Below are 24,000 nucleotides of genomic sequence, written 5' to 3'. Positions count from 1 at the left end.
GTTTGCTTTTTTGTTTATTTTTGTTTTGGTTCTGTAATTTTTTTTGTTGTAGTTGTTTTGTTTTGTTCTTTTTGTGTGTGTTTGTGTGTGTGTGTGTGTGTGTGTGTGTGTGTTTTCGTTTGTTTGTTTGTTTTTAGTTTATTTTTGTTTTGTTTTGGTGTCGTTGGTTGCCTAAAAATGACTTCTTTTAAAATAACGCAAGTCCGTGTGAATCAAATCAAAAAAAAAAAAAAGAAAAAACACACTGTCTTTAATCTGAGCCGTTGTGTTTTGGTGATTGTAGATGTAGGTAAATACAATGACATAGTTCAATAAACAGAACAGCGTTTAAGTCCATGAATGTCGCCCCCCATTACAATCTAGAGACTCCCATTGTTTGGAAATAATAATAATAAGTGTTGTTCACGCCTTGGTGATTTTGATGCCGTCGCTAGGTGATCTCGTCCTCCCCAAACAACAAATCGAATAAAATGGTTGTCGTCAAACTGTACTGAATGGGTGACATTCGGTCGGTTGTACTCTGGTCTAAAAAGTGGGGGGGGGGGGGGTCCAGATAGTTCAGTTGGTAGAGCATTTACTTCAGACGCAAAGGGACCGAGATCGATCGCGGGTGAAGTTGATTATTTTTTCTTCATACGATTACGAAAAATTCGTAAAATTACGAAATGTTGACTACAATTTCAGAACTTCATGAGCATGTCCAAGTCTTTAAAACTTATTGAAAATGAAAGCTGATGCCAGAATACATCGTTTTAAGGATTTTGAAGTGCGATTTAATCCACGGGAGTGTAAATTGTTGTTTTTTAAAACTAACTATAGCAACTATATAGTAATTAGTAAAAAATAATAGTAATTTTACCTGGAGTGAGGCAAAGGCCTGTGCCAAGGACAGAAGAAGATCTAAGTTAAGAGTGCTGTTGAGGCCCTATGCTCCGCCAGGAGCCAAGAGGCATAAGTAAGTCATAGCAACTGCATTTTTTATCTCCTAAGAATTACGAATTTTAAAATTCGCAAGTAGGCAGGTCACTACTAAAGGAAATGGCCCAACCCGGCCACTTTACATCCCTTCCCCCACACCCCCCCCCCCCCCCCCCACGCCTACTTGTAATTGGAAAAATTCCTAGTTTTCAAGAGTAATTGCATAGTTGACATTATAATAACTACCCTTTAAAATGACCAATTTGTGTTTAAACACATTCAATTCATGCTTTAAACACCTTTCTATACTCGCTCTGGCAACAAACCGTTTTCAAGAAGTGTATAGAATTAAACATCTTTATATAATTGTCAATTAGGACAAAAAAAAATTCGTTGTTCTACGAAACTTTCGTGGTTATAGGCAGGTCTGCACTAAGGTCTCTTTACAAGCTGTTGATACTGTGCTTTTAACATGTTGATACAGACCTTGAACGGTATATTTGTTTTATATGTTTATCGTTGAGACGAACTTAATCATTTGTGTTTCAATCGATTAATTAATATCCAACGGTTGCTGTCTCAAATACAAACAAAACAAAACAAAACAAAACAAAATAAATAACAGGAGATCATGAAAATGCTACGTCATAATGCTTGTATTCATACACAAAGGGGTCTACCAGGACAATATTTCACCCCGTAATTATAATAATATTCTCTCAACTACCCCCCCCCCCCCACACACACACACACACACAACTACCTTACCACCACAACCACTACGACCATACCTCCACCCCACGCACCTTCCTCCAATTGTAAAGCCATGTCTCTCACTTGGTTTCATCGATCAGGGTTTCCCAATCAATCAGTCACAAAACTCGTTACTAAAACCAGATATCGATCGCCTTTGATGGGTGACGTCGACTGGAGGTTGGTAGTACACTGTACATACATACATACATACATACATACATACATACATACATACATACATACATACATACATACATACATACATACATACATACATACATACATACATACATACATACATATACATACATACATACATACATACATACTTACATACACATACATACATACATACATACATACATACATACATACATACATACATACAACATACAACATACATACATACATACATACATACATACATACCCTACATACACACATACAACATACTACCTACTCACATACATTACTACAACATACATACATACATACATACTACATACATTAATACATACATACATACATAATCCACATACAACATACATACATACATACAACATCTTACATACATACAACATACATACATACATACATACATACATACATACATACATACATACATACATACATACATTACATACATACATACTTACATACATACATACATACATACATACATACATACATACATACATACATACATACATACATACATAACATACATACATACATACATACATACATACATACATACATACATACATACATACATACATACATACATACATACATACATACATACATACATACATACATACATACATCATACATACATACTACATACATACATACATACATACATACATACTACATACATACTACTACGTAGCCCATACAAACAAAACTCAATGGCGAGTATAGCCAACTGTATAACAACAGAGAGTAACAATCCTGACGTTTAACACAATAGATTGTCGTGGACTGGATATTGCGCACGTCGTTGTTAGTGTTATAATTATTGTTGTTGTTGTTGTTGTTGTTGCGTACTATATTATTATTATTATTATTATTATTATTATTATTATTATATATTAATACTACTACTACTACTACTACTACTATAATACTACTACTACTACACTACACTACATACTACTACTCTACTACTACTACTACTACTACTACTACTACATTACTACAGTATTATTATATATATTAATATATTATTATATTATTATCACATCATCTCATCATCATCATCACATCATCATCACATCATCACATCACATCATCATCATTATTATATTATATTATTTATTATTATTATATTCATTATTATATTATTATGTTATTATTATATGATGATGATTATTATTAATACTATATTATTATTATTATTATTATTATTATTATTATTATTATTATTTATTATTATTATCATTATATATTATATGTTATTATATGATGATATTATTATTAATACATTATATATTATTATCATTAATATTATTTTATTGTTATTATTATGATGATGATTATTATTAATACTATATTATCATTATCATTGTTATTATTATTATTATCATCATCATCATCATTATATTATTATTATTATTATTATTATTATTATTATTATTATTATTATTATTATTATTATTATTATTATTACAACAAATAGAATGAGAAGGAAGAGGAGAAGATCGACTGTAGTGCATTATGTATGAACCCTTACTTTAAATCATTCTCTCGGCCAATAGAGCTGTCACCAGTCAGGCGGCACAGAATGACGAGGCAAAAATCTTTCTTGTCAACTCTCCACCCCTCTCTCTCTCTCTCTCTCTCTCTCTCTCTCTCTCTCTTTCTCTCTCTCTCTCTCTCTTTCTCTTTCTCTCTCTTGCACACACACACACACATACACCTAAACACACACACACACACACACAGAGTATTAGAGCAGCATGAAAAAGCACCTGCTTGAACGGGTGTCACGTAGGATAATTTTTCCCCCCTCTCTCTCTCTCTCTCTCTCTCTCTCTCTCTCTCTCTCTCTCTCTCTTTCTCTCTTTCTCTCTTTCTCTCTCTCCCTCTCTTTCTCTCTCTCCCTCTCTTTCTCTCTCTCTTTTTCTCTTTCTCTCTTTTCTCTCTTCCCCCCCTCTCTCGTCTCTCTCCCCTCTCTCTCTCTCTCTCTCTCTCTCTCTCTCTCTTTCTCTCTCTCGCTCTCGTTCTCTCTTCATCTCTTGTTGTTTTGTGCGGTTTGTGGTATTGTGGAATGACACTCGCCTTTGGATCAGAAGGTCCTGGATTTGAGTCACGCTATGAGCGGCGCATAGTTGAGTCCTTGGAAATGGCTCTTTATTCACATTCTCTCGCCGTATTCGGGTGTAAAATGAATACATGGCCGTAACAGCGTTGTCTCTGTCGGAAAAAAAAAAAATTCATGTCCCGTCCTTCATGGTATGATGTTGCGGTTGGGTATGGACCCTTAGTAAAGCGCTTTGACCACGTTTAGTGGAATTTTTTTTTCTTTCGCTCACACATGCCATTTAGAACGAGACATGACGCCTGTTAGGCGATATTTCATTTTATTTTCCGGCAGAAACAACTCTGTTAACGACCAGGCACTTATTTTACTCCTCAATACGACGAGAGAAGGTGAATAAAGAGCCTTTTCCAAGGAAACAACTATGCGCCGATGGAGGCCCGAACCCAAGACCTCCCGATTCGAAAGCGAATGTCATACCTCAAGACCACATAACCGCATGTACAGAAATCCGGAATTAACACGGGCTCCATGCGTCTGATCATTATAATAATATTATAGCAATAAGATATCCCCCACATTTCATTTTTAAAAACAAACATGGCGGTATAGATAGAACTAAGTTGACGTCATTCAGGTCTTTGTTATTGTTTTTTGCCATCCACGTTTCTGAGTAATTCTCACTAAACTGTATTAACCTGAATATAAACGTTCAAGGTAACAAACACAGTTTTGTGTGTTGGTCCGTTATATTTCCGGATGGCAATGTTGTGAGTATCTTGGTCAAACGCACAGCATCAATACATCAGCTTCACTGTGTTTAACATGTTAACTGACGTACTCTGGAAAAACTCGTATTTAAAAATTTGGCAAAAAAAAACTCGTCCTTCAAAATATCGATCGATTTGAATGACCTTCAATTTGGCAAACAATCTTAAACTTGGGATTTGGGTGAGTGACGTCAGCTTCGTTCCTTCTATAGCCTTTTTTTTATCCTGAAGTAATAATAATGTTCAGTCCAAGATTTAATAGAGGCGTTTTGTTAGTGCGGGGCAGAATGGTTTATGGAAGGCCAGGTTGGCTCTATTTCAATTTGCCGTATTGAACGATTGTGACAATCCATACGTGATTTACGCCAATAATTTTGCAGTGTCTGGGTGTGTTGTGTGTGTGTGTGTGTGTGTGTGTGAGTGTGTGTGTCTGTGAGTGTGTGTGTGTGTTTGTGTTTGTGTGTGAGAGAGTGTGTGTGAGTGTGAGTGTGTGTGTGTGTGTTTGTGTTTGTGTGTGAGAGAGTGTGTGTGAGTGTGAGTGCGTGTGTGTGTGTGTGTGTGAGAGAGAGTGTGTGTTTGTGTGTGCGTGTGTGCGTGTGTGTGTGTTTGTGTGTGAGAGTGTGTGTGTGTATGTGAGTGTGTGTGTGAGAGAGATTGTGTGTGTGTTTGTGTGATGTATAATATATATATATATATATATATATATATATATATATATATATATATATATACTGTGTGTGCGTGTGTGTGTATTATGAGAGAGAGAGAATGTGTCCCTTGTGTATGAGACAGAGATTGTGTCTATGTCTGTGTGTTTGTGTATGTAAGAGAGAGACATTGGGTGTGTAAGAGGGATAGGAAGAGAGAGAGAGAGAGAGAGAGAGAGAGAGAGAGAGAGAGAGAGAGATAGAGAGGTTTTGTTTTGTTTTTAAGAGTTTTACGACGCTTGCAACACTTTTCAGGTCATATCAGCGCCAGTAAAAAGGAAGAAAAAGGTATAGTAAAAAGGTCTATTAAAGTACCAAAGAAAAAGGATGACACAAATAGGGAACAGATGAAGATTTAAAGAGCACACTATCAGTGTACTTAAAGAGATAAAGTTTTCGTTGAATTTTTACCATTGACATTCCGACATGTGATTTCCTTTCTTACATTATACACATACACAATGAAATATATACACGATACAAACATACGCCCTCTATGCCATTATCATCTCAGTCTTCTCGTCTGCTGTCTCTCCTCTCTTCTCCCTCTCTCTCTGCATCTCTTGAGATGTTGCTGCTCTCTGCCAAGGACAGGGACGGTACGCGTTGACGAGAGGAATTTTCACGCTCCAAAGAACAGCAAGGACAGCAGGACAATTACAACACAATTGCCTTTACACTCATTACTGTCCTCTTCACCCTTCCAACTAAAAAAAATATATTGTGTATATTTATTTTATTTATTTTTTATTTATTTATTTTTCTATCTATTTATTTCTTTGTTTATCGTTAAGTTATATAGATTGGTATTTTATTACACCCATGCTGTCATGGTCTGATGATGGGCGTTCAAGAGCTAACTGGATTTAATGTATAAAATAAAGATGTTATAAGTAAGGCCCCCAGAATTTACTAGTTTCTTTTTTTTTAAATTCCTTCCCTTCCCGACTTAACAAGATTATTAATATTATTTAAATTTAATTACTTGCTTTCTTACTTATTTATGCATCCCTGAACATCTGCCAGTTCATGATGAACATTACACTCAAATCACCAATGTACAAATTAAGTGAATATAAAGCTTCAGAAAAGTTGGGGGTTTTTTTGGGGGGTTTTTTTAAGAGTAAAATTCCAAACACGGAACGTTTCAGGCTCAAAACCCTTCGTCAGCCAATAGCAAAAACAATAAAAACGTGAATTCATCAAATTTAATAGACACGGACAAACGGCAGAACAGCATAATAATAATAAATATAGATAGAATGCGCTTGGCCAAGGAGTTCACAACATTGCCATCCGGAAGTATAACGGACCAACACACAAACTCTGTGTAACCGTGAACGTTTATAGTCAGGTTAATACAGTTTAGTGAGAACAACTCACAAACGCGGATGGCAAAAACAATAACAAAGGCCTTAGTGACGTCTCTTCGAACTATCTATAAGCGAGTGCTCCACCAACTGAGCTATCGATCGGGGACCCCCTCAAATTCCACCCTAAGGCCAAACAGGTTTGTCAGCTCGTTGAAATTTCTGTTTCATTGTGGCAATTTGAAATGAAGTTCTTTTTTAAAATTTTGTTTTTGTTTTTTCTTTTTCATTTGAAAAATCCATTCAGAATGAAAGAAAAGTATTGTGTAATTTGTCTTAGATTGGATTTGATTGTGATACCGACTTTACCTCGGGGAGAAGTTGGCCCATGGTGAAAAAAAATATAATCTCTATATTCTATGTTGTATTTTTTACAGCACCACAAAAAAATAGCTAAGCGACATATTATTATTGTTGTTGTGGTTGTTGTTGTTGCAAATAAAGAGAGACCTGAGTCCGTTCGCGTTGGAATTTTATGGGTAAGGCATTGTATTGTACACAGCGACATCTATAAGTAGACGTTGATTGTATAGGATCAAATGGCCGTGGAATTGGCTTCAGAATGGCAGCCCAGACCTGCCCACTATGACGAAAAGTTCGTAGAATACGACATTTCAGACTCCAATTTCAGAACTTCATGAGCATTGCTAAGTCGTTAAAACTTATCGAAAATGAAAGTTGATGCCAAAGTGCATCATTTTATGGATTTTGACGTGTTATTTATTTTATCTTTGAGATTGGATTGTGTGATTTTCAAAGTTGATTCAATATTATAGCGACTACAATATTTATCTCTTAAAAATAAATTTTACAAGTAGGTCTGTAAGGGCATAACCAACGCCATATCGTCGGGGTCACACAAAAAAAAGTACAGAAAGGGAACGTTTGAGAACCGTGCACAAGTCAACACGTTTACTGATACGCGAGTAATGCGCAGACAGTGACCTTGCAGTGGCACCCTTCTTATCTTTTTTTATCTTTTTTTTTTTTCAATTTACGCCCCCCCCCCCCTTTCCCCAATTCACCCGTATACGTTCCTTCCGTAAAAACAAACCTGCTACTTGAAAACCGAAAATTTCGTAATTTTTAGGAGAAAATTTCATTTTAAAAATCAACAAAACAATTCACCCTCCTCACAAGAATTAAATAAAACTTCAAAATCCTTAAAATTATGTAGCTAGTCTGGCATCAACTTTCATTTTCAATAAGTTTTAATGACTTAGAGACGCTCATGTAGTTCCGAAACTGGAGCCAAGATTTCGTAATTCTGCGAATTTTTTCGTGATAGTAGGCAGGTCGGATAAATAAGAGGCACATTATGGAATGTCCTGGTCAAGGCTCTTTACTAACATTTTCCAATACCCATCATACTCGGGTGTAAAATGAGTTCCTGGAATGACAACGTTGTCCCACGAAAAGAGATAAATGTTATGGCGTGTAACAAGCGTCATTTGGGGGGGGGGGGGGCTATATTGTGATCAGTGATGCTGCTGGCTTTGGTTGGGATGCCTTGTTACATCTAGCATTTATATAGCGCAATGTCAAACTCGTATCAAAGAGCTTTACAAGGGGTTCCATAGCCAACAGCAGCACTTAACATGATACTCGAGACAGGACTCCTGTTAAGCGATATTACAAATAAACAAAAGTTTCATACGGACAACGATATTATTGGCCAGGAACTCATTATACATATGAGTTCGCCCCCCTGTTGCTCGATAGCTTGGACCACAGACTATTATCTATGGCTAGGACTAAATCTTTTTACTGTTCTATCGTCATCTTTTTTTTTTACAAGCGCTGAAGTGACCTATAATTGTCACAAGCGCCGTAAATCCTTTTCAAAAAACAAAAAACATGAGATAAATAAAAAAAAACAACAACAACAAAACGAGGCCGAACTAGTGCGGGGCGGTCCTTGGCAAGCTTAAGGACCACGGTCCTACGGTCCTTGGGAAATGAAGACCGCAAGGACCGGTCCTAGTAGGACCGGTCCTTTTCGACATTGAACATTCCTGAGAGACTGTTGGAAATTCGAACCGGTTTGACCTTTGAGAGCGTGGGATCGTTCATTCTTGAACCGTTAAAGACCGCTACACGATGAAAACCGTGGCCTACAGGAGTAAAACACACGGAGTAGTCACACTCATTTCAAATTGTAACCTAATTAGAGAAGAGGGGTGATGCCTTCTTTATTTGCTCACCGTACTTCATTGTTACTTCGATAATTTAATAAAATTTGAAATTTATCCCATTAACGGAGATAATGGCATCGCCCAAGGCGTTGATCGAGTTGTTCGTGGCGTTGATACACACACGCAACTCTACCCCCCCCCCTCCCCCCCCCCCCCCCCCCCACCACACACATTAGAGGGCAGCGAGCATTGAAGAGTAAGAGAGAGACGTGAAGTTATAATAAGAGGGGGTGGATGAGGTGATAAGAGGGGTCGATGGTGACTTTTCGCCAGATCTAACAAACTCAGCTACCCATTCATTGCTGAGTAGACAGGGATTCAGAAAAAAATCGACTGCACCCGGGATCGATCTCTGGCCCTTTGCGTATAAAGAGAGTGCTCTATCAACTGAGCTATCGGGGTCCCCAAATATTCTATTGGACTTTTTTAAAATTCAGACGTTATAACTGGGTTTTTTGGAAGGAAGAAACTAATGAAACTCATATTATTTGATTAGTAAAAACACCAAACGAAATTTTAATATTATTGTATTATTTTAAATGACAACACTGCGATAGAAAGGAGTGGTGACAAGAGATGGACAAAAGAAAACAAAAAATCGGATTTGCTACTTGCTAGGTTCGACACACACACACACACACACACACACACACACACACACAAACACACACATCTTTTGTAGTCACATACATTTCAAACAATAACCCATTAGAGAAGAGGGGTCATGCCTTCACCATAGATCATTGTCATTGCGATCATTATGGTGTAGTAAATTTTGAAATTTACCCCGTATAATGGAATCGTCCAAGGCGTGCGCCTCCTGTTCCCCCCATCTCACACACGAAAGGGCGGTTTGCGGAGTGGAGGTTGGTGGTCGTCTGCCTGTATGGTCGTCTGTGTCGTTTAGTGTATGGCAAAGGGGGGTGTGTGCGATTAATTAAGTGGGATGGGTGGTGATTGGTGAAAGATAGGCAACCGAAGCAACGAATCGCTGGGGAAGTAGTAGGCTATGGCGCGAGACCGTAGGACCGTGGTCCTTGCAAGGACCGCCCCGCACTAGTTGAAAGGTGATAAGAAGTGAGGACCGTCGCCGGTCTTCCCCTCTGGGACCGGTCTTCGGTTCACAGCTAAAAGACCGTCGGACCGCGGTCCAGACCGATCTTCAGCGCGGCACTAGGCCGAACGCTCATGACGATCGCTATAATAATAAAAACTTGAAGGCAATCTTGGTCGCTTCGTATTCATATTTATATGCATAATAATGTGAAATGCGAAAAGCTGACCAGGTACATAAGCCATAATATAACGTCGCCTTTGTGTTTTGTTTTAGTTTTGTTGATTTTTTTTGCTGGGGCTTTTTTTTTCTCTCTTGTTTTTTTTTTTTGTTGTTTTTTTTTTTTTGTTTTTTTTTTTGGTTGTTGTTTTTTAACAAATCTTTTTCCCTTTTTATGTAATATTCATTGTTTACTTCTGTTTTGTTGTTTTGTTTTGTTTTGTTGTTGGTTTTTGTTTTTTGTTTTTTTGTTGTTTTGTTTTTTGTTAAGTTTTTAAAAAATAACATTCATTCTTTGTTCTACATCTGTTTTGTTTTGTTATTTTTTGTTTGCTTGTTTGTATTATGTGGGTTTGTTGGTTTTTTTTTTTTTGGTTTTTTTTTTTTTTTTTTTTTTTTTTTTTTTGAGGGGGGGGGGGGGTTGTTATAACAAAACGAATAAGATTTTAAAATAAATAAGCTGAATAAAACATTGCAATGTGTTAACATTGATGGTACATCGGTCAAAATCGACGGGTACATTATGTAGGTCTGACATCCAAACGCAATTATGGGCCTAGTTGTTTTAACATTGTTGTCTTGGCTAATATTTAGCGTCATTTGTTTTGTTTGTTTGTTTGTTCGGTTTTTTTTTTGGGGGGGGGGGGGTTGGTTGAGATTTCCATTACAACAATGAGCCCATAATAAAATATTGGGTTATCAGACCTGCGAATAAGCGCACGTCGGTCATAATGATTCATTTTATCGAAATTTGCTGGAAACTGTTTATTTCTCCCCACTGGCAACCGGGATGTTGTTGACTTGTCGAAAGCCTTCCTCATCTTTTGTGTCATAGTAAATTGTTATCAGGTAGTCGAATGGTCACACCTTTCGTGAACACAATAATATTGGCAGATCTGATAGCCGAACGCAATAGGTAATGGGCGTGATTTAACATTGTTGTAATGGACGATATATTGCCTTGGTTTGAGACGACGTGTACATGTATGCAGGTCTGACATCCGAACCCATTTATGGGCCTAGTTTAACATAATGGACAATGTTTTGCGTCATTTTTTGTTGTTTTTTTGTTTGTTTGTTGAGATTTCCATTACAACAATGAGCCCATAAGGAACTGGGTTATCAGACCTGCAAATAAAGTGCACGTCAAGTTGAGAGTATTCCATTTTTTCATTGACAACAATGAGTCCATTACAATTCGGGTTATCAGACATGTAAATAAGTACACATGATCGGTAACACCCAGTGTGTTGTTATCACGTTCGCGGCAATCTTACGACATCGGTGAGTGATCCTAAAGCATAATAGTATCGTGATAAAGCGTTTGATAGATAGAACAGATAGTGGACCGAAGCGTATCAGCTTTCGTAAACTTATTTTATGCAATGCGTTTAGATCAAACATCCCCCCCCCCCCCCCCCCCCCCCGCCTCAAAAAAAAACTTGAGCTTTTATATAGCGAAATATCCACTAACCTGACCAACAGCAACACGTAACATGTAGAACGAAACATGACGCCTGTTAGGCTGATGTTACAATTTTTCCGACAGAGACAACGCTGTTGACGGCCCGGTACTCATTTTTTACACCTGGTCTAGTGGTATGACACTCGCTTTCGGATCGGAAGGTCGGCGAAGTCCCGGGTTTGAGAGTTTTTGCCAAGATGAGTGAGAGTGATTTAAATCGATCGATATTTGAAGGACTAGTTTTCTGGCCAAATTTTTATATATGTGTTTTTCCAGAGTACGGCAGTGTTTATAGTTAAAGTGAAGCAATCCACGGATTTTATATCATCTAGTAGGTACTACGTGACAAACTTTGTTGTTGGATCGATAGATATCGTCACAGGTTCCTCTCTGTTCTGGTCCAGTAGACGCTGAAAAGAGGGAAGATTATTGTTTAAATAAGTATAGTAGCGATCATAGCATGCGGTCTCTAACATTGTTTAGTGATTTATGCTGCCTTGCTAATGCCAAATCACGATTATTTTTTTAAATTTTGGCTAGAAAACTTAATTTTTAAAGACCAGAGCATTTCTGTCGTCATAATATTATAGTAAAGGGACGTAAGCGCCAACGCAAGTAAACAAAAATTAACTACTTATATTATGGGAATTCCAGTTTCACGGCGCACAATATTATTTCTGGGTCTTGGGGGCAGCGTGGTTCAGCGGTACGGTCTTTGCTTAGTACCCGAAAAGTACCGAGTTCAATCACTCGCCGCTGCGCTGTTTAGCCTTGAGCAAGTCACCTCGCCCTAGCTCAATTTGCGGCGCTGCACTGCGGCGGACGCCTGGGTTATTCCAGTCTTCCCTTGAAATAGACCCTAGAGAAAAATTTCCCCTATGGGATGGAAAAGGGGAATTTTATTTTATTTTTTATTTATATGATTCTTACACTCTTGCCTTTTTGGAATTCCAGACGTGTTCCCAACCGCTGCACGAGCTTCAAATGGGCGTTGGGAACAAAGTTCGAATTCCAAGACGCAAGAGTGTAAGAAATCTTTTATTCTACCCATCAATCGATTCCTATTTCGTCATCTTTGAGATTTTGATACCTATTGACAAGATAGGTAGGTATCAACCATTTCATAAATGGAATATTGTGACATATCTCTCTCAAAGAAGTATTAAGTCGTTCCGGCTTTGGTATTTTGTTTCTCTCTCTCTCTCTCTCTCTCTCTCTCTCTCTCTCTCTCTCTCTCTCTCTCTCTCTCTCTCTATCTATCTATCTATCTATCTATCTATCTATCTATCTATCTCTCTATCTATCTATCTATCTCTCTCTCTCTCTCTCTCTCTCTCTCTCTCTCTCTCTCTTTTCTCTCTCTCTCTCACTCTTTTTTTTTAACTCACTGGAGATTTTTGCTACTTTTCAAAATTGGAAAAATGTATTTAAAATGAGCATATGACAGTTTTATTCAATTGACATTACCATGTAAACATTCAGCACATTAGCTTTGATACTATATACGCCTATAATTTGTCTCAGAAAAATGTAATAAATAGGCATGGGGTAAAAGTAACCCCGGTTATAATACAGATGTAGTGGTGTTAGGGTTGAGTGAGTTAAAAGCTGTTATATTCATATTTTGTTCATTACTTAGTATGTCAGTATTGTAGGACATATTCATATTTTGTTCATTACTTAGTATGTCAGTATTGTAGGAGAGATCCATGACAGATTGTCTGGTGGAATTTTGATGTGATTGTTCCCAAGACGATAATGTCAGGGTGATGAATGGAGTCGGCACGGGGAACACTATCTACTGCTGTACTCTGGAAAAACACAAGTTATTTTCGTTGTCTATGTGGAATGTTCCATTCAGACTTCACTTCTTTCAACAGGACCTTTTGTTGGATGTAGAAAAATAGATAATATACCGGGGATGGTCCAGCCATCATTTTGGGCTGGAAAAGTCACGCACCGTTGACTCAAGAACGCAGGGTTAAATCCACGCTAATCTATTTATACTATCTACCTACTTTCTATCTATCTATCTATCTATCTATCTATCTATCCATCCATCCATCCATCCATCTATCTATCTATCTATCTATCTATCTATCTATCTATCTATCTATCTATCTATCTATCTATCTATCTATCTTCTTACCTATCTATAATTTTATTTGCATAATATCTTTTCGTCTGTTTATTCTGCTGTCCTCTTATCGATAATTTGTGTAAAATTATTTCAAGGGCGGTAACTGTGAGATCAGATCAGAAATCATCACTTTAGTTCCCCCTCCCTTATCATTACAAATCTACGAGTCCTCGTGGACACAAGGACATTTATAGAATTAATGTGTATTTGTTCTGCTGTCAGTGAATCGATGAGAGGGTTGTAAACTACGTGTGCATGATATTATTATTAGCACATCTGATAATCGAACGCAATTATGCAGACCTGCCGACTTGAAAATTGTGCGGTTATGTGGTCTTGTGGTATGACACTCACTTTCGAACCGGTAGGTCCTGGTTTCGAGCCTCGCACGGCGCATAGTTGAGCCCTTGGAAAAGGCTCTTTACTCACTTTCTCTCACCGTACTCAGGTGTAAAATGAGTACCTGTCCGTTAACAGCGTTCTCTGTCCGTCCGAAAAAAAAAATGTAATATCGTAATAATGTTGCTGTTGGCCAGGGACCCGTTGTAAAGCGACTTGGAGCACGTTTAGTGGATATAGCGCTATATAAATGCCCTATTTATTTAAAATTTAAAAATTCGTAGTATTTAGAGGATAAAAATTGTAGTCGCTATATCTAACTTTACAGATCAACAATTTACCCTCACAATGATAAAAGAACTGCTCACAACCCTTAAAATTATACACTATGGCATCAACTTTCATTTTCAATAAGTTTTAATGACTTAGAAATGTTTATGAAGTTCTGAAATTGGAGCCAAAATGTCGTAATTCTACGAATTTTTCGTAGTACTTCGCAGGTCTGTATTTGTGGGCTTGGTTTAACATTGTTATTGATGTTATGCGTTTAAGTGCCAGGAAAATTATTCTAACACCTCCTCCTTCCGTGTCAAAATTACGGATCAGAAGAAATATTAATGAAGTGGGTTGATTTTGAAAATTTATTAATTTATTTGTTTTGCAATCTTTTCAATTTTCAGTTTATAGTGACAGTTTTAACTATTTACAATGGTGAAATTATTCATATAAAGCGCGGCTCTGGTTATGGAACCGCTCCTTGACTATATATACATCATATTTCCATTATTTGTTTATATTATTGTGTAAATTATAACACGTCTGTACAAAAAAAAATCCTTTTTTGGATGCAATAAAGTATTATTATTATATTATTATTATTATTTTTATTATTATTATTATTATTATTATTATTATTATTATTATTATTATTATTATTATTATTATTTATTATTATTGATTTATTTATTCTATTTCTCATCTATTATGGAATGTCAGCGAACACAGCAGGGGTGGGTGGGGCACACTCATTGTTTAATTGTAATACGAGAAGTATTTGATTTGACCCCGACGGGGTTATGTTTACATTATGGGAAGCTAGGATATTTAGATAACAATTTGTTGGTTGTGTGGAGGACGGGTGAGTGGGCGTGTGTGGAAGGCGGGGGTGGGGGGCGGGGAGGGAGGGGGGAGTGGAGTGGAGTGGAGGAAAGTCAAGTATTATTAGCATTGGAAGAGTTGAGGGTAACCAATGGGGCGGGGTGAGGGTGGAGGGGTAAGGGATATTGTATTTGATAAAACCTTCGTCACCCGATCCGATCAAGATCGAAGTCCGGCGTCCATTCATTGTGAAATGTACCGTTCTACCTGTTGTGTCTCTCTCCCTATAGATAGATCGTTGCCAAGGAGTTCACACATTGTCCGGGTGGGAACAAAAATCTGTGTAACCTGAATTTATGTCAATACAGTTTAGTGAAATGGGATGCAAACTCCTTACTCCTATACTGTCTATAGTCTGTGGTGTGTGTGTCCTGTTCCTGTCCACCATTATAATGGGATATTTCCCTCAGTATCGCCAATGATAATACCCGTATCAATACACTTCAGTTGTTTGGGTGCTATAGTACTGTTAGTGATTTAGTGTAATGACTCTTGTTTCGCTCGACACGTATATTATTATTTTGTGTGTGTAGTTATTTAGTGGGTTAGTTTTAGAAGTGAGAGTTGGTTGGATGTGTCGTTATCATCTTATTGACAGTATTGGTGCTGAATTATTTCATGATTATTCGAGAAGAAATGTGTCGCTTAAAAAAACTAGCATCTGATTTCGAGAATTTCCACAGTTTTGTTTCGTTTCGTTTTATTTTTGTGGATGGCTTTTATAAAAATCTATATGTGATCCACATAAAGGTTATTCATGAATGTCTTACAGAATTGTATTCTAAGTCCTGCTGTGCCATAATAACAAGAAATGAAGCAAGTAGAGAAAGTGCCAGAAGACAATAAAAATCGGGTCGTGGGTCCAACTTTCTATCGCTTCCAAAGTTGTTTTTTTTTTGTTTTTTTTTTTTGGTTTGTTTGTTTGTTTTTGTTTTGTTTTTTTTGCTTTGTCTAACACTGTTTCATACACACTTTTTCAATCTTTATCTTACTCCAGTGCCTGCTCCCTGATTTGTTACTTCATATTGGTATCTCTGTCATATCTCGGCCGCCTTCTGTTCATCGATTCACTGTGTGTGTGTGTGGGTGTGGGTGTATGTGTGTATATGTGTGTGTGTAGAGTGTCCTATGGAATCCATTTTTGTTATCAGTTCGTTCATTGCTTCCTGTTTCAAACCTCCATTGATGTATTGTGCTGTCAAATTCCAGCGGCCTTATTTTGTATGTATTGATGATCATCTCATTCAAGCTGTTCAAACCACCAGATGTAGATTAGATGACCGTAAACTTGTCTGTACCCAAAGAGCAGTTTACCAGTTCATTTTTCACCAATCAAAACATGGAATTTGTGATACACCTTCACACGTGCTCGGATAAGTATAGTTGGTTGTATATATAAACAATAACGCGAATGAAATTGGCCGCAACTCTGATCATTGTTATTGTGTTTTACCATCAGATGGGTGACTAGTCACGATTTTCTCGATCATATGATAAGTGTTTTAAGTTTACACAAAGTTGTCTGTTTTGGTTCTATTGATCTAGCGGTAAATACATATGAATTATTTTGTGGTTTACCTTAAAGAGTGACGTATCTTACATCTATAATAACAGATCACTCAGTTTTATTGTTTCTGCCATCCTTTGAGGTTCTCATTGTATTAACAAATTATGGACAGGGGGTTTCTTCCGGAATGCAAGTGTGATCTGGCCAAGGCATTCATATTATCTACGTTATTGATTTACAACACGTACCATCAATAATAAAACCTGTGCAGTGTGCTATTTTTTACCAAATCACTGCCATTGTTTACATTATGACGACTGTCCGAGAGGCGTGGTTATCTAGGTGTCAATAGGCTTCAATAATCCTTACGTTACTTCCCTGGTAATACGCATAGTAACTTAGCAACTGGTTCTAAACTATCGGAACAATGGCGGACGCCCTTATGAAATACTTCTCCGACGAGCATAAAAATGTATCCAGAGGAGAAAAGCACTATAAATCTGATTGTATTTTGACTTTTATACATTCTGATCACATGACATGTGAAAAAGTTCTAGCCAGCATAAAGAATAAAAAGTACCGATTTTCTTTGTTTAGAACCAAGCTGCTCGTTGCTGGGCGGACGTGACATCAGACTATTGAATCCTATTGGTAACAGTCTACCAGAACATGTGGTTTATTCAAAATCTGTCAGATAATTTAAAGTGATTCATGTGGATTTTCCCGAAATGGGTCATTGCCCAATATTGCGATACACCGTTGTACTCCCGTACTGATAGAATCAGCCCAGATTATCTTTTACTTAGCAACCCCGATAACACTATTTTTTTAAAATAGAAAAGTAGTGATTTGGTACGAGGTACGTCGTCATTTATTTACCGGATAATTAACCAGTTAAAGTTAATTGCCGTACTCTGAAAAGTCACGTATTCAAAAATTTGGCCAGAAAAGCCGTCCTTCAAATATTGATCGATTTAAATGACTTTCCCATCTTGGCAAAAGCTCTCAAACCCGGGACTCTGCGAGTCCCAGCCTTTGAGAGTTTTTGCCAAGCTGAGGCTCATTTGAATCGATCAATATTTGAAGGATGGTATTTCTGGCCAAATTTTTGGAATTACGCGTCTTATCAGAGTATGGCAATTAACTGGTTAATGTTGACTTGTGGTTGTTGACTTTTAGGAGTGGGTGTTGACTTAGTTTTAGTGTTAGAGTCTGATAGAGGTTGATGTCAATTTGTTGTTTTACTTGCTCGATATGGATGTGATGGTTTTTAGTCCTAATTGTCGTTGTTCATTTTGTTTGCAGAAAAAATTTGTGCCGCACAATGATAGAACACGTGAATTTTACTGTTGATTGTTTTTGTTTTGTTTTTGTTTTTCGTTTTGGCCAGAACTGTTTTTTAGTACGTTATCGATCGTTTAAGATCTCCCGCAATTTGTCAAAATGTCTCGAGTTGACATTTAGTTAATATCTCAGAAGTGGACAACAGATTCTTGTTGTGTTAAGTATTTAGGCACAGTTTACGCACCATTCACGGGCATTGAAAATGAATATTAGATCTAGGTTAGTTACGAAACAAAGTGATTCAATGGAAATATTAAGGATTACTCTTTTTGTGGTTTTCTTTTCTTACTGTTTTTATTTTCTCCCGAGAATGTTTGTATTAATGTAAACCGGTGCTTTTGTATAATTGTCTGCAATAAATCGAATGACATAATATCTACAATTTGACGTATCGATTTTCAATTATTGCCAGATTTTCGATTGGAAATGATCTTTTCAAGCTGCTCATAATGAATATTTCATAAGTCGTGACATTACTCATGAAATATCATGCTTCCCTGGAACATCATGTTTACAAAATACCACCGGTATCTTCCTAGGGCGCTCTTTCTGCATTGGAGTTAAGATTATAATTATTCTGTTTACGCTTTTTACTTGGAGATTATCGATAAAATTATTGATACGGATAATTGATGTTTAGTGATTGAAGGATTCCTGATAGAATATCAATATCAACAAGTTTGAAAATGAGTGCTTTGCCTCTGCGACATTTTCCTGTGATAATTGATATAGTGTGATTATTAAATGGTTCACTTTGTTGCTTAAAGTCAACTTTAATAATATAATCGATCTGACCTGACGGTATATCGATAATTATCGTTTTGTCTTCAGTTATATATAAATATCGGTTTTCTTAGTATTAAGTCTGGCATTTCTCTCATCCTTTCCATTCTACACATGTCCAGATTTCCCCCTTGGGATTTTGTTTTCAGTTTAAAAACAATAGATGGATATTAAAACGTGATGAATGTTGATCGTGCAAATACGTTAACGAGATCGGGTGGCGCGTAGTGTGGATATCCCCATATTATTAATATTATTTGTCAGTCTTTCTCTCTCTCTCTCTCTCTCTCTCTCTCCCTCTCTCTCTCTCTCTCTCTCTCTCTGTCTCTCTGTCTGTCTCTCTCTCTGTCTCTCTGTCTGTCTCTCTCTCTCTCTCTCTCTCTCTCTCTCTTTCTCTCTCTGGTACAGTTTAATTTTTACATCTCAAAGTGATTCTAAACGGCTAGAAGTTGTAGCATGTACAAAATAATGAACAAAATTGAATATAACAGCTTCACAAAAAAGGGTTTTTAAAAATGAGAAGAAGAACAACAAAATACTAATCACTCTGCCGTCCATCAGGTTTTTTAGAGTGATGTAATTATATTTTTATTACTTTTTGTTTTTGGCTGGAGAAGGGTTTTGAGTTCGAAACGTTCCGTGGTTGGTACTTTGTTCTTTTTTGAAGCTGTGTTATTCATTTTTGTTTTTTGTTTTTTAAATTTAGTTTTACATCTGTATACAATTTTGATTCTTTTTATCATCTTGTTATATTTTTTTTAATGAAAGATTCTCGGTGGAAATAACAAAGAGTTGTAAGGATTTTACGATTGTGGAATAATCAGCCATATAACTCTTCTGCCATTGGGAAAACATGCATTGTTTACTTTCTTACCGTGTACTTGCTGACCATTTTTGCTATTTTGATACGTTCACATTTGGAAATTAAGTTGTCTTTCTTGACATGGACATATTTTTACTCATATTGGACATCGTGGGTGGTTCCTGGTGACATCAGACGTTTGTTTGGATGGTTTTATAGAATATACATTCATGGAATACCTGACCGACAGTATCTAATAATGCCGTGAGGAGGGGCGTACAATTTTTATTTCTTCACGTGGACCCCGCTGTTTTATGATCATTTTGGTGTCACAAAATTCATAATGTAAACAAATCGTAGAGTGTGTCTTGATTTCTTTTTTTTTTATTCATTTATTTATGTTTATTATTTTCACTGTGGAACTTCGCTTCGACGATCAAATGATCTGGATTCGACTTCGCCATCTAACCTTATTTCAATTGAAATGAATCTTATTTGGCTCTGGTCCTAGTAGGCCTGGAGTTTAGATGTGATGATTTAATTTTAATTAAAGACAAGACAGTTGAATACTGAATTATCCAAAAAGTTAACTAGAAAGTTTGTCGATGAGAAAGGAAGAGGAGGAGGGGAGGGAGAGGAAGTCAGATGAGGGTCCGGTCGACCATCAGGATATATGTCTGAAGGAACTCAAATCGAACAGTCCCGACGAGCCCCAGAGTAGCTCGTCCTCAGTCGACGGCGATTCGAATACGTCACAGTATGTGGTGGTCCAATATCGGGTACGTATTGCAAAATGACTTCATTCTGGAGGTTCATGACATCGACATGATTTTCATATCCTAGAGGTTTTCATATGTATCATTGCATTGTTGAAATAAACCCTTTAAAGTTGACTGATAATTTTTTTGTCTCCAAGATGCGCAGAAAATGTATAGAGTATGTTTGTTTGTTTGTTTTTTTTTTTTTGTTTGTTTTTTTTTTTTTTTTTGGTTGGTTTTGTTTGTTTGTTTTTCTGTTAGATACTCATGGCAGGTCGGTTCTTTCACTGTTTGCGTGGACGTCAAAATGATTTTAGTGACTGTTTACGCTCAAAAACAAAATAAATGTTCAGACACTAATAGTTTAAAAACCTGATAAGGTGTTATGAAACAATGCTTATACATCAAAATTAGAAAATAACTCAAAATGATAGAAAGGAATGTTTAGGCGCATCATATGCTTTGATGTGTCATTTTTGTTTGTTTTGAATGGGTTTTTTTTGTTGTATGTGTTGTTTGTTTGTTCGTTTTTTTTTACTTCTTTAATCGAGCCAAGTATCAGCACTGTATTCAATGCTTAGAGTTTGAGTAATGATCGCTTCAGGATGGACGAGCATTGGCCCTGTCGTGGAGAACTATCTCGCTTGCTAATTAACGAGAGTGATACCATGCAATCGAAAACATGTATTAATGATCTCTCTCTCTCTCTCTCTCTCTCTCTCTCTCTCTCTCTCTCTCTCTCTCTCTCTCTCTCTCTCACGCTCTCGCTCTCGCACTCTTTCTCTTTCTTTCTATCTTCTCTCTCTATTCTCTCTTACTCTCTCTCTTGCCCCCCCCCCTCTCTCTCTCTCTTTCTCTTTCTCTCTCTCTCTCTTTTTCTTTCTTTCTCTATCTATATGTATGTATGTATGTATGTATGTATGTATGTATGTATGTATGTATGTATGTATGTATGTATGTACGGCTATGTGGTCTAGTGGTATGACACTCGCTTTCGGATCGGAAGGTCCTGGGTTCGAGCCTCGCGCTCTGCGCATAGTTGAGTCCTTGGAAAAGACTCTTTACTCACATTCTCTCACCGTACTCAGGTGTAAAATGAGTACCTGGCCGTTAAGAGCGTTGTCTTTGTCCAAAAAATTGTAATATTGCCTAACAGGCGGCATGTCCCGTCCTACATTTTAAATTTTGATGTTGTCCAGGGACCCCTTGTAAAGCGCTCTGAGCACGTTTAGTGGATATTGCGCTATATAAAAGCTCAATTTTTTATTTTTTTATGTATGTATGTATGTATATGTCATCACAGAGAAGGAGAGAAAAATTATGTCTTTTAATGTTCAGGTTGATTTTGCTAAATTTAGTGGTTGCTGACTAATGGGCATAAACGTGTGACTTTTCCTTAGAAGATTGCGAAAACCAAATGCAAATATTTATAACGGTTTTAGAACAATAGAGCAGTAAAGTTAGGTGCCCCAAACGTAAACAATAACAAGTTGCTAGTGATTTCCGTTAGGGACCGGAATAATTTACGCACAATATAGGTCTCCCAATTTTGTAGTTTGAGTTGTAGGCAATACACTTTCAGTATTGAAAATATGTTTACATAAAATCTAACAGTTGCAGAAATAATAATATAAGGCTAAATTATTATGAAAATCAGGCTCCGAATAATTCTCGTTTTGTTCACACCAGCGCAATAATTTGCTCTGGTCTAAAAATAGATAGACTGTAACTTTTGATAAATTTTAGAAAATTTTACCTTTTGTTCCATAAAATATCCATATCTAGACATTATTTGATGCATGATCGAGTATTTATGAATATGTGTTTCTTTTGCCACCTAACAGCCAAATTTTAAAGGTTATTTTTTTCTATTATTTACATTGGAACGTGAGCTGTCAAGACAGGAACATGTGGTTTGCCACGTGCTTCTCGACCTTTGTTTACGTTTGGGGCACCTAACTTTACTGCTCTATAAGTTATTGAATTCTTTATGGACCCCCAGTACATCCATTATCTACCAGTTATCAGTGCAATTGATTATGATGAGATGGATCTATAAGGTGAAGGTCGGCGATAGGATTTGAATGAGTTATGTCTTGTTTGTATGAATGAGATTCAACATGTCAAAGCGGATGTAGTCGCCAATGCGTAAACTTATCGGTATGACGTAATAAGTCAAAGGCCTATCCTGTACTTTCCAGTGCACTTTATCAATAGGTAATACGTAACTATTTCAAGGGTGATTAGCAAGTTAACGATTACGTTCCCCGAACCTTAACGATCGACCAACGACGAGGAAGAAAACCAGGATCTGCTGTCCTCAGACGTCGACATTCGACGCCCGGCGCGCGCCCGGGGTGACAAATGGCGACGTCTGAGGTCAGATCCTGGTTTTCTCCCTTGTCGTTAGTCGATCGTTTAGGTTCGGGGAAAGTAATCGTTAACTTTCTATTGATAATGACCTAGTTGCACAACTGAACAGGTCTGATAACCGAACGTAATTAATGGCCTCGTTTAACATTGTTCCATAGATAGTATGAAGATCACTCAGCTCTCTGGTTTTGTCTTTTGCCATCCGCGTTAATGAGTAATTCTCACTAAACTGTTTCAGCCAGACTATAAACGTTCAAGGTTACACATAGTTTTGTTTGTTGGTCCGTTATACTTCCGGATGACAATGTTGTGAGCTTCTTGGTCAAGCGCATACCATCTATAAGATATTTAGCGTTGGTTCGAGAATACATGTGGCCTATTTCCATTACAACAACAAGACCGTAACAATTTGGGTTATCAGACCAGCAAATAAGTAGGCGCAGGTCGATAATGACTCTTCTCTGAAGCGCTAAACATAATCATCTAGAAAGTCAAAAGGGATACTAAGCTGCTAGAAGCTGTGGACTGTAAAAATCAATAAACAAGAGTAAATATAACAGCTTCAACATAGAACACAATACCAAAACTCTTCTTCAGCCAACAACAACAAGAACAACAAAAACAAAATATAATCAAATAAATACATTACTTAAAAGCCAGATAGATGGCAGAAATGTATTTAAAATAACGTATTTATATTTATATTGTTTGTTTGTTTGTTTTTTGGTTGAAGAAGGAGTTTGAGCCCAAAACATTCCGTGTTTGATATTTTTTCTTTTCCTTTTTGTATTTTGTATTTGTTATTTTCATTTTGTTTCTTCTCGAAAGTGTATGTTTAGCCATTATGAATTCAACTACAGGAATAGTTTCTAAAAGTCATGTATTAATTTAATAATAATAATACTCTCTCTCTCTCTCTCTCTCTCTCTCTCTCTCTCTCTCTCTTTCTTTCTTTCTATCTTTCTTTCTCTCTATCTATCTATCTATCTATCTATCTTTCTATCTATCTATCTATCTATCTATCTATCTATCTATCTATCTGTCTCTTTGTGTTTGCACAAACGACCTGGCTGAGTCGG

General features: G+C 36.9%; 1 protein-coding gene across 5 annotated transcripts in view; it reads left to right on the top strand.

The window, feature by feature from the left end:
- Positions 1-24,000, top strand: part of LOC144973429 (uncharacterized) — a 100,867-nt gene that overhangs the window by 62,872 nt on the left and 13,995 nt on the right. Inside the window, exons 1-2 of one of the 5 annotated variants that reach the window (XM_078915877.1) lie at positions 18,052-18,082; positions 19,757-20,569. The exons of the other annotated variants lie outside the window; for them this stretch is intronic. Coding sequence (XP_078772003.1) covers positions 20,396-20,569 — 174 coding nt within the window. The 5' untranslated portion in view covers positions 18,052-18,082; positions 19,757-20,395. Of the gene's footprint in view, positions 1-18,051; positions 18,083-19,756; positions 20,570-24,000 lie in introns of those variants that run through there. 5 annotated transcript variants of the gene reach the window in all.

This window comes from Berghia stephanieae, chromosome 5 (assembly GCF_034508935.2).
Source record: "Berghia stephanieae isolate SIO BIC M18660-M18661 chromosome 5, UCSD_Bste_1.3, whole genome shotgun sequence".
In the NCBI taxonomy this organism is placed as follows: Eukaryota; Metazoa; Mollusca; class Gastropoda; order Nudibranchia; family Aeolidiidae; genus Berghia; species Berghia stephanieae.
This window is presented reverse-complemented; position numbering and strand designations above follow the sequence as displayed.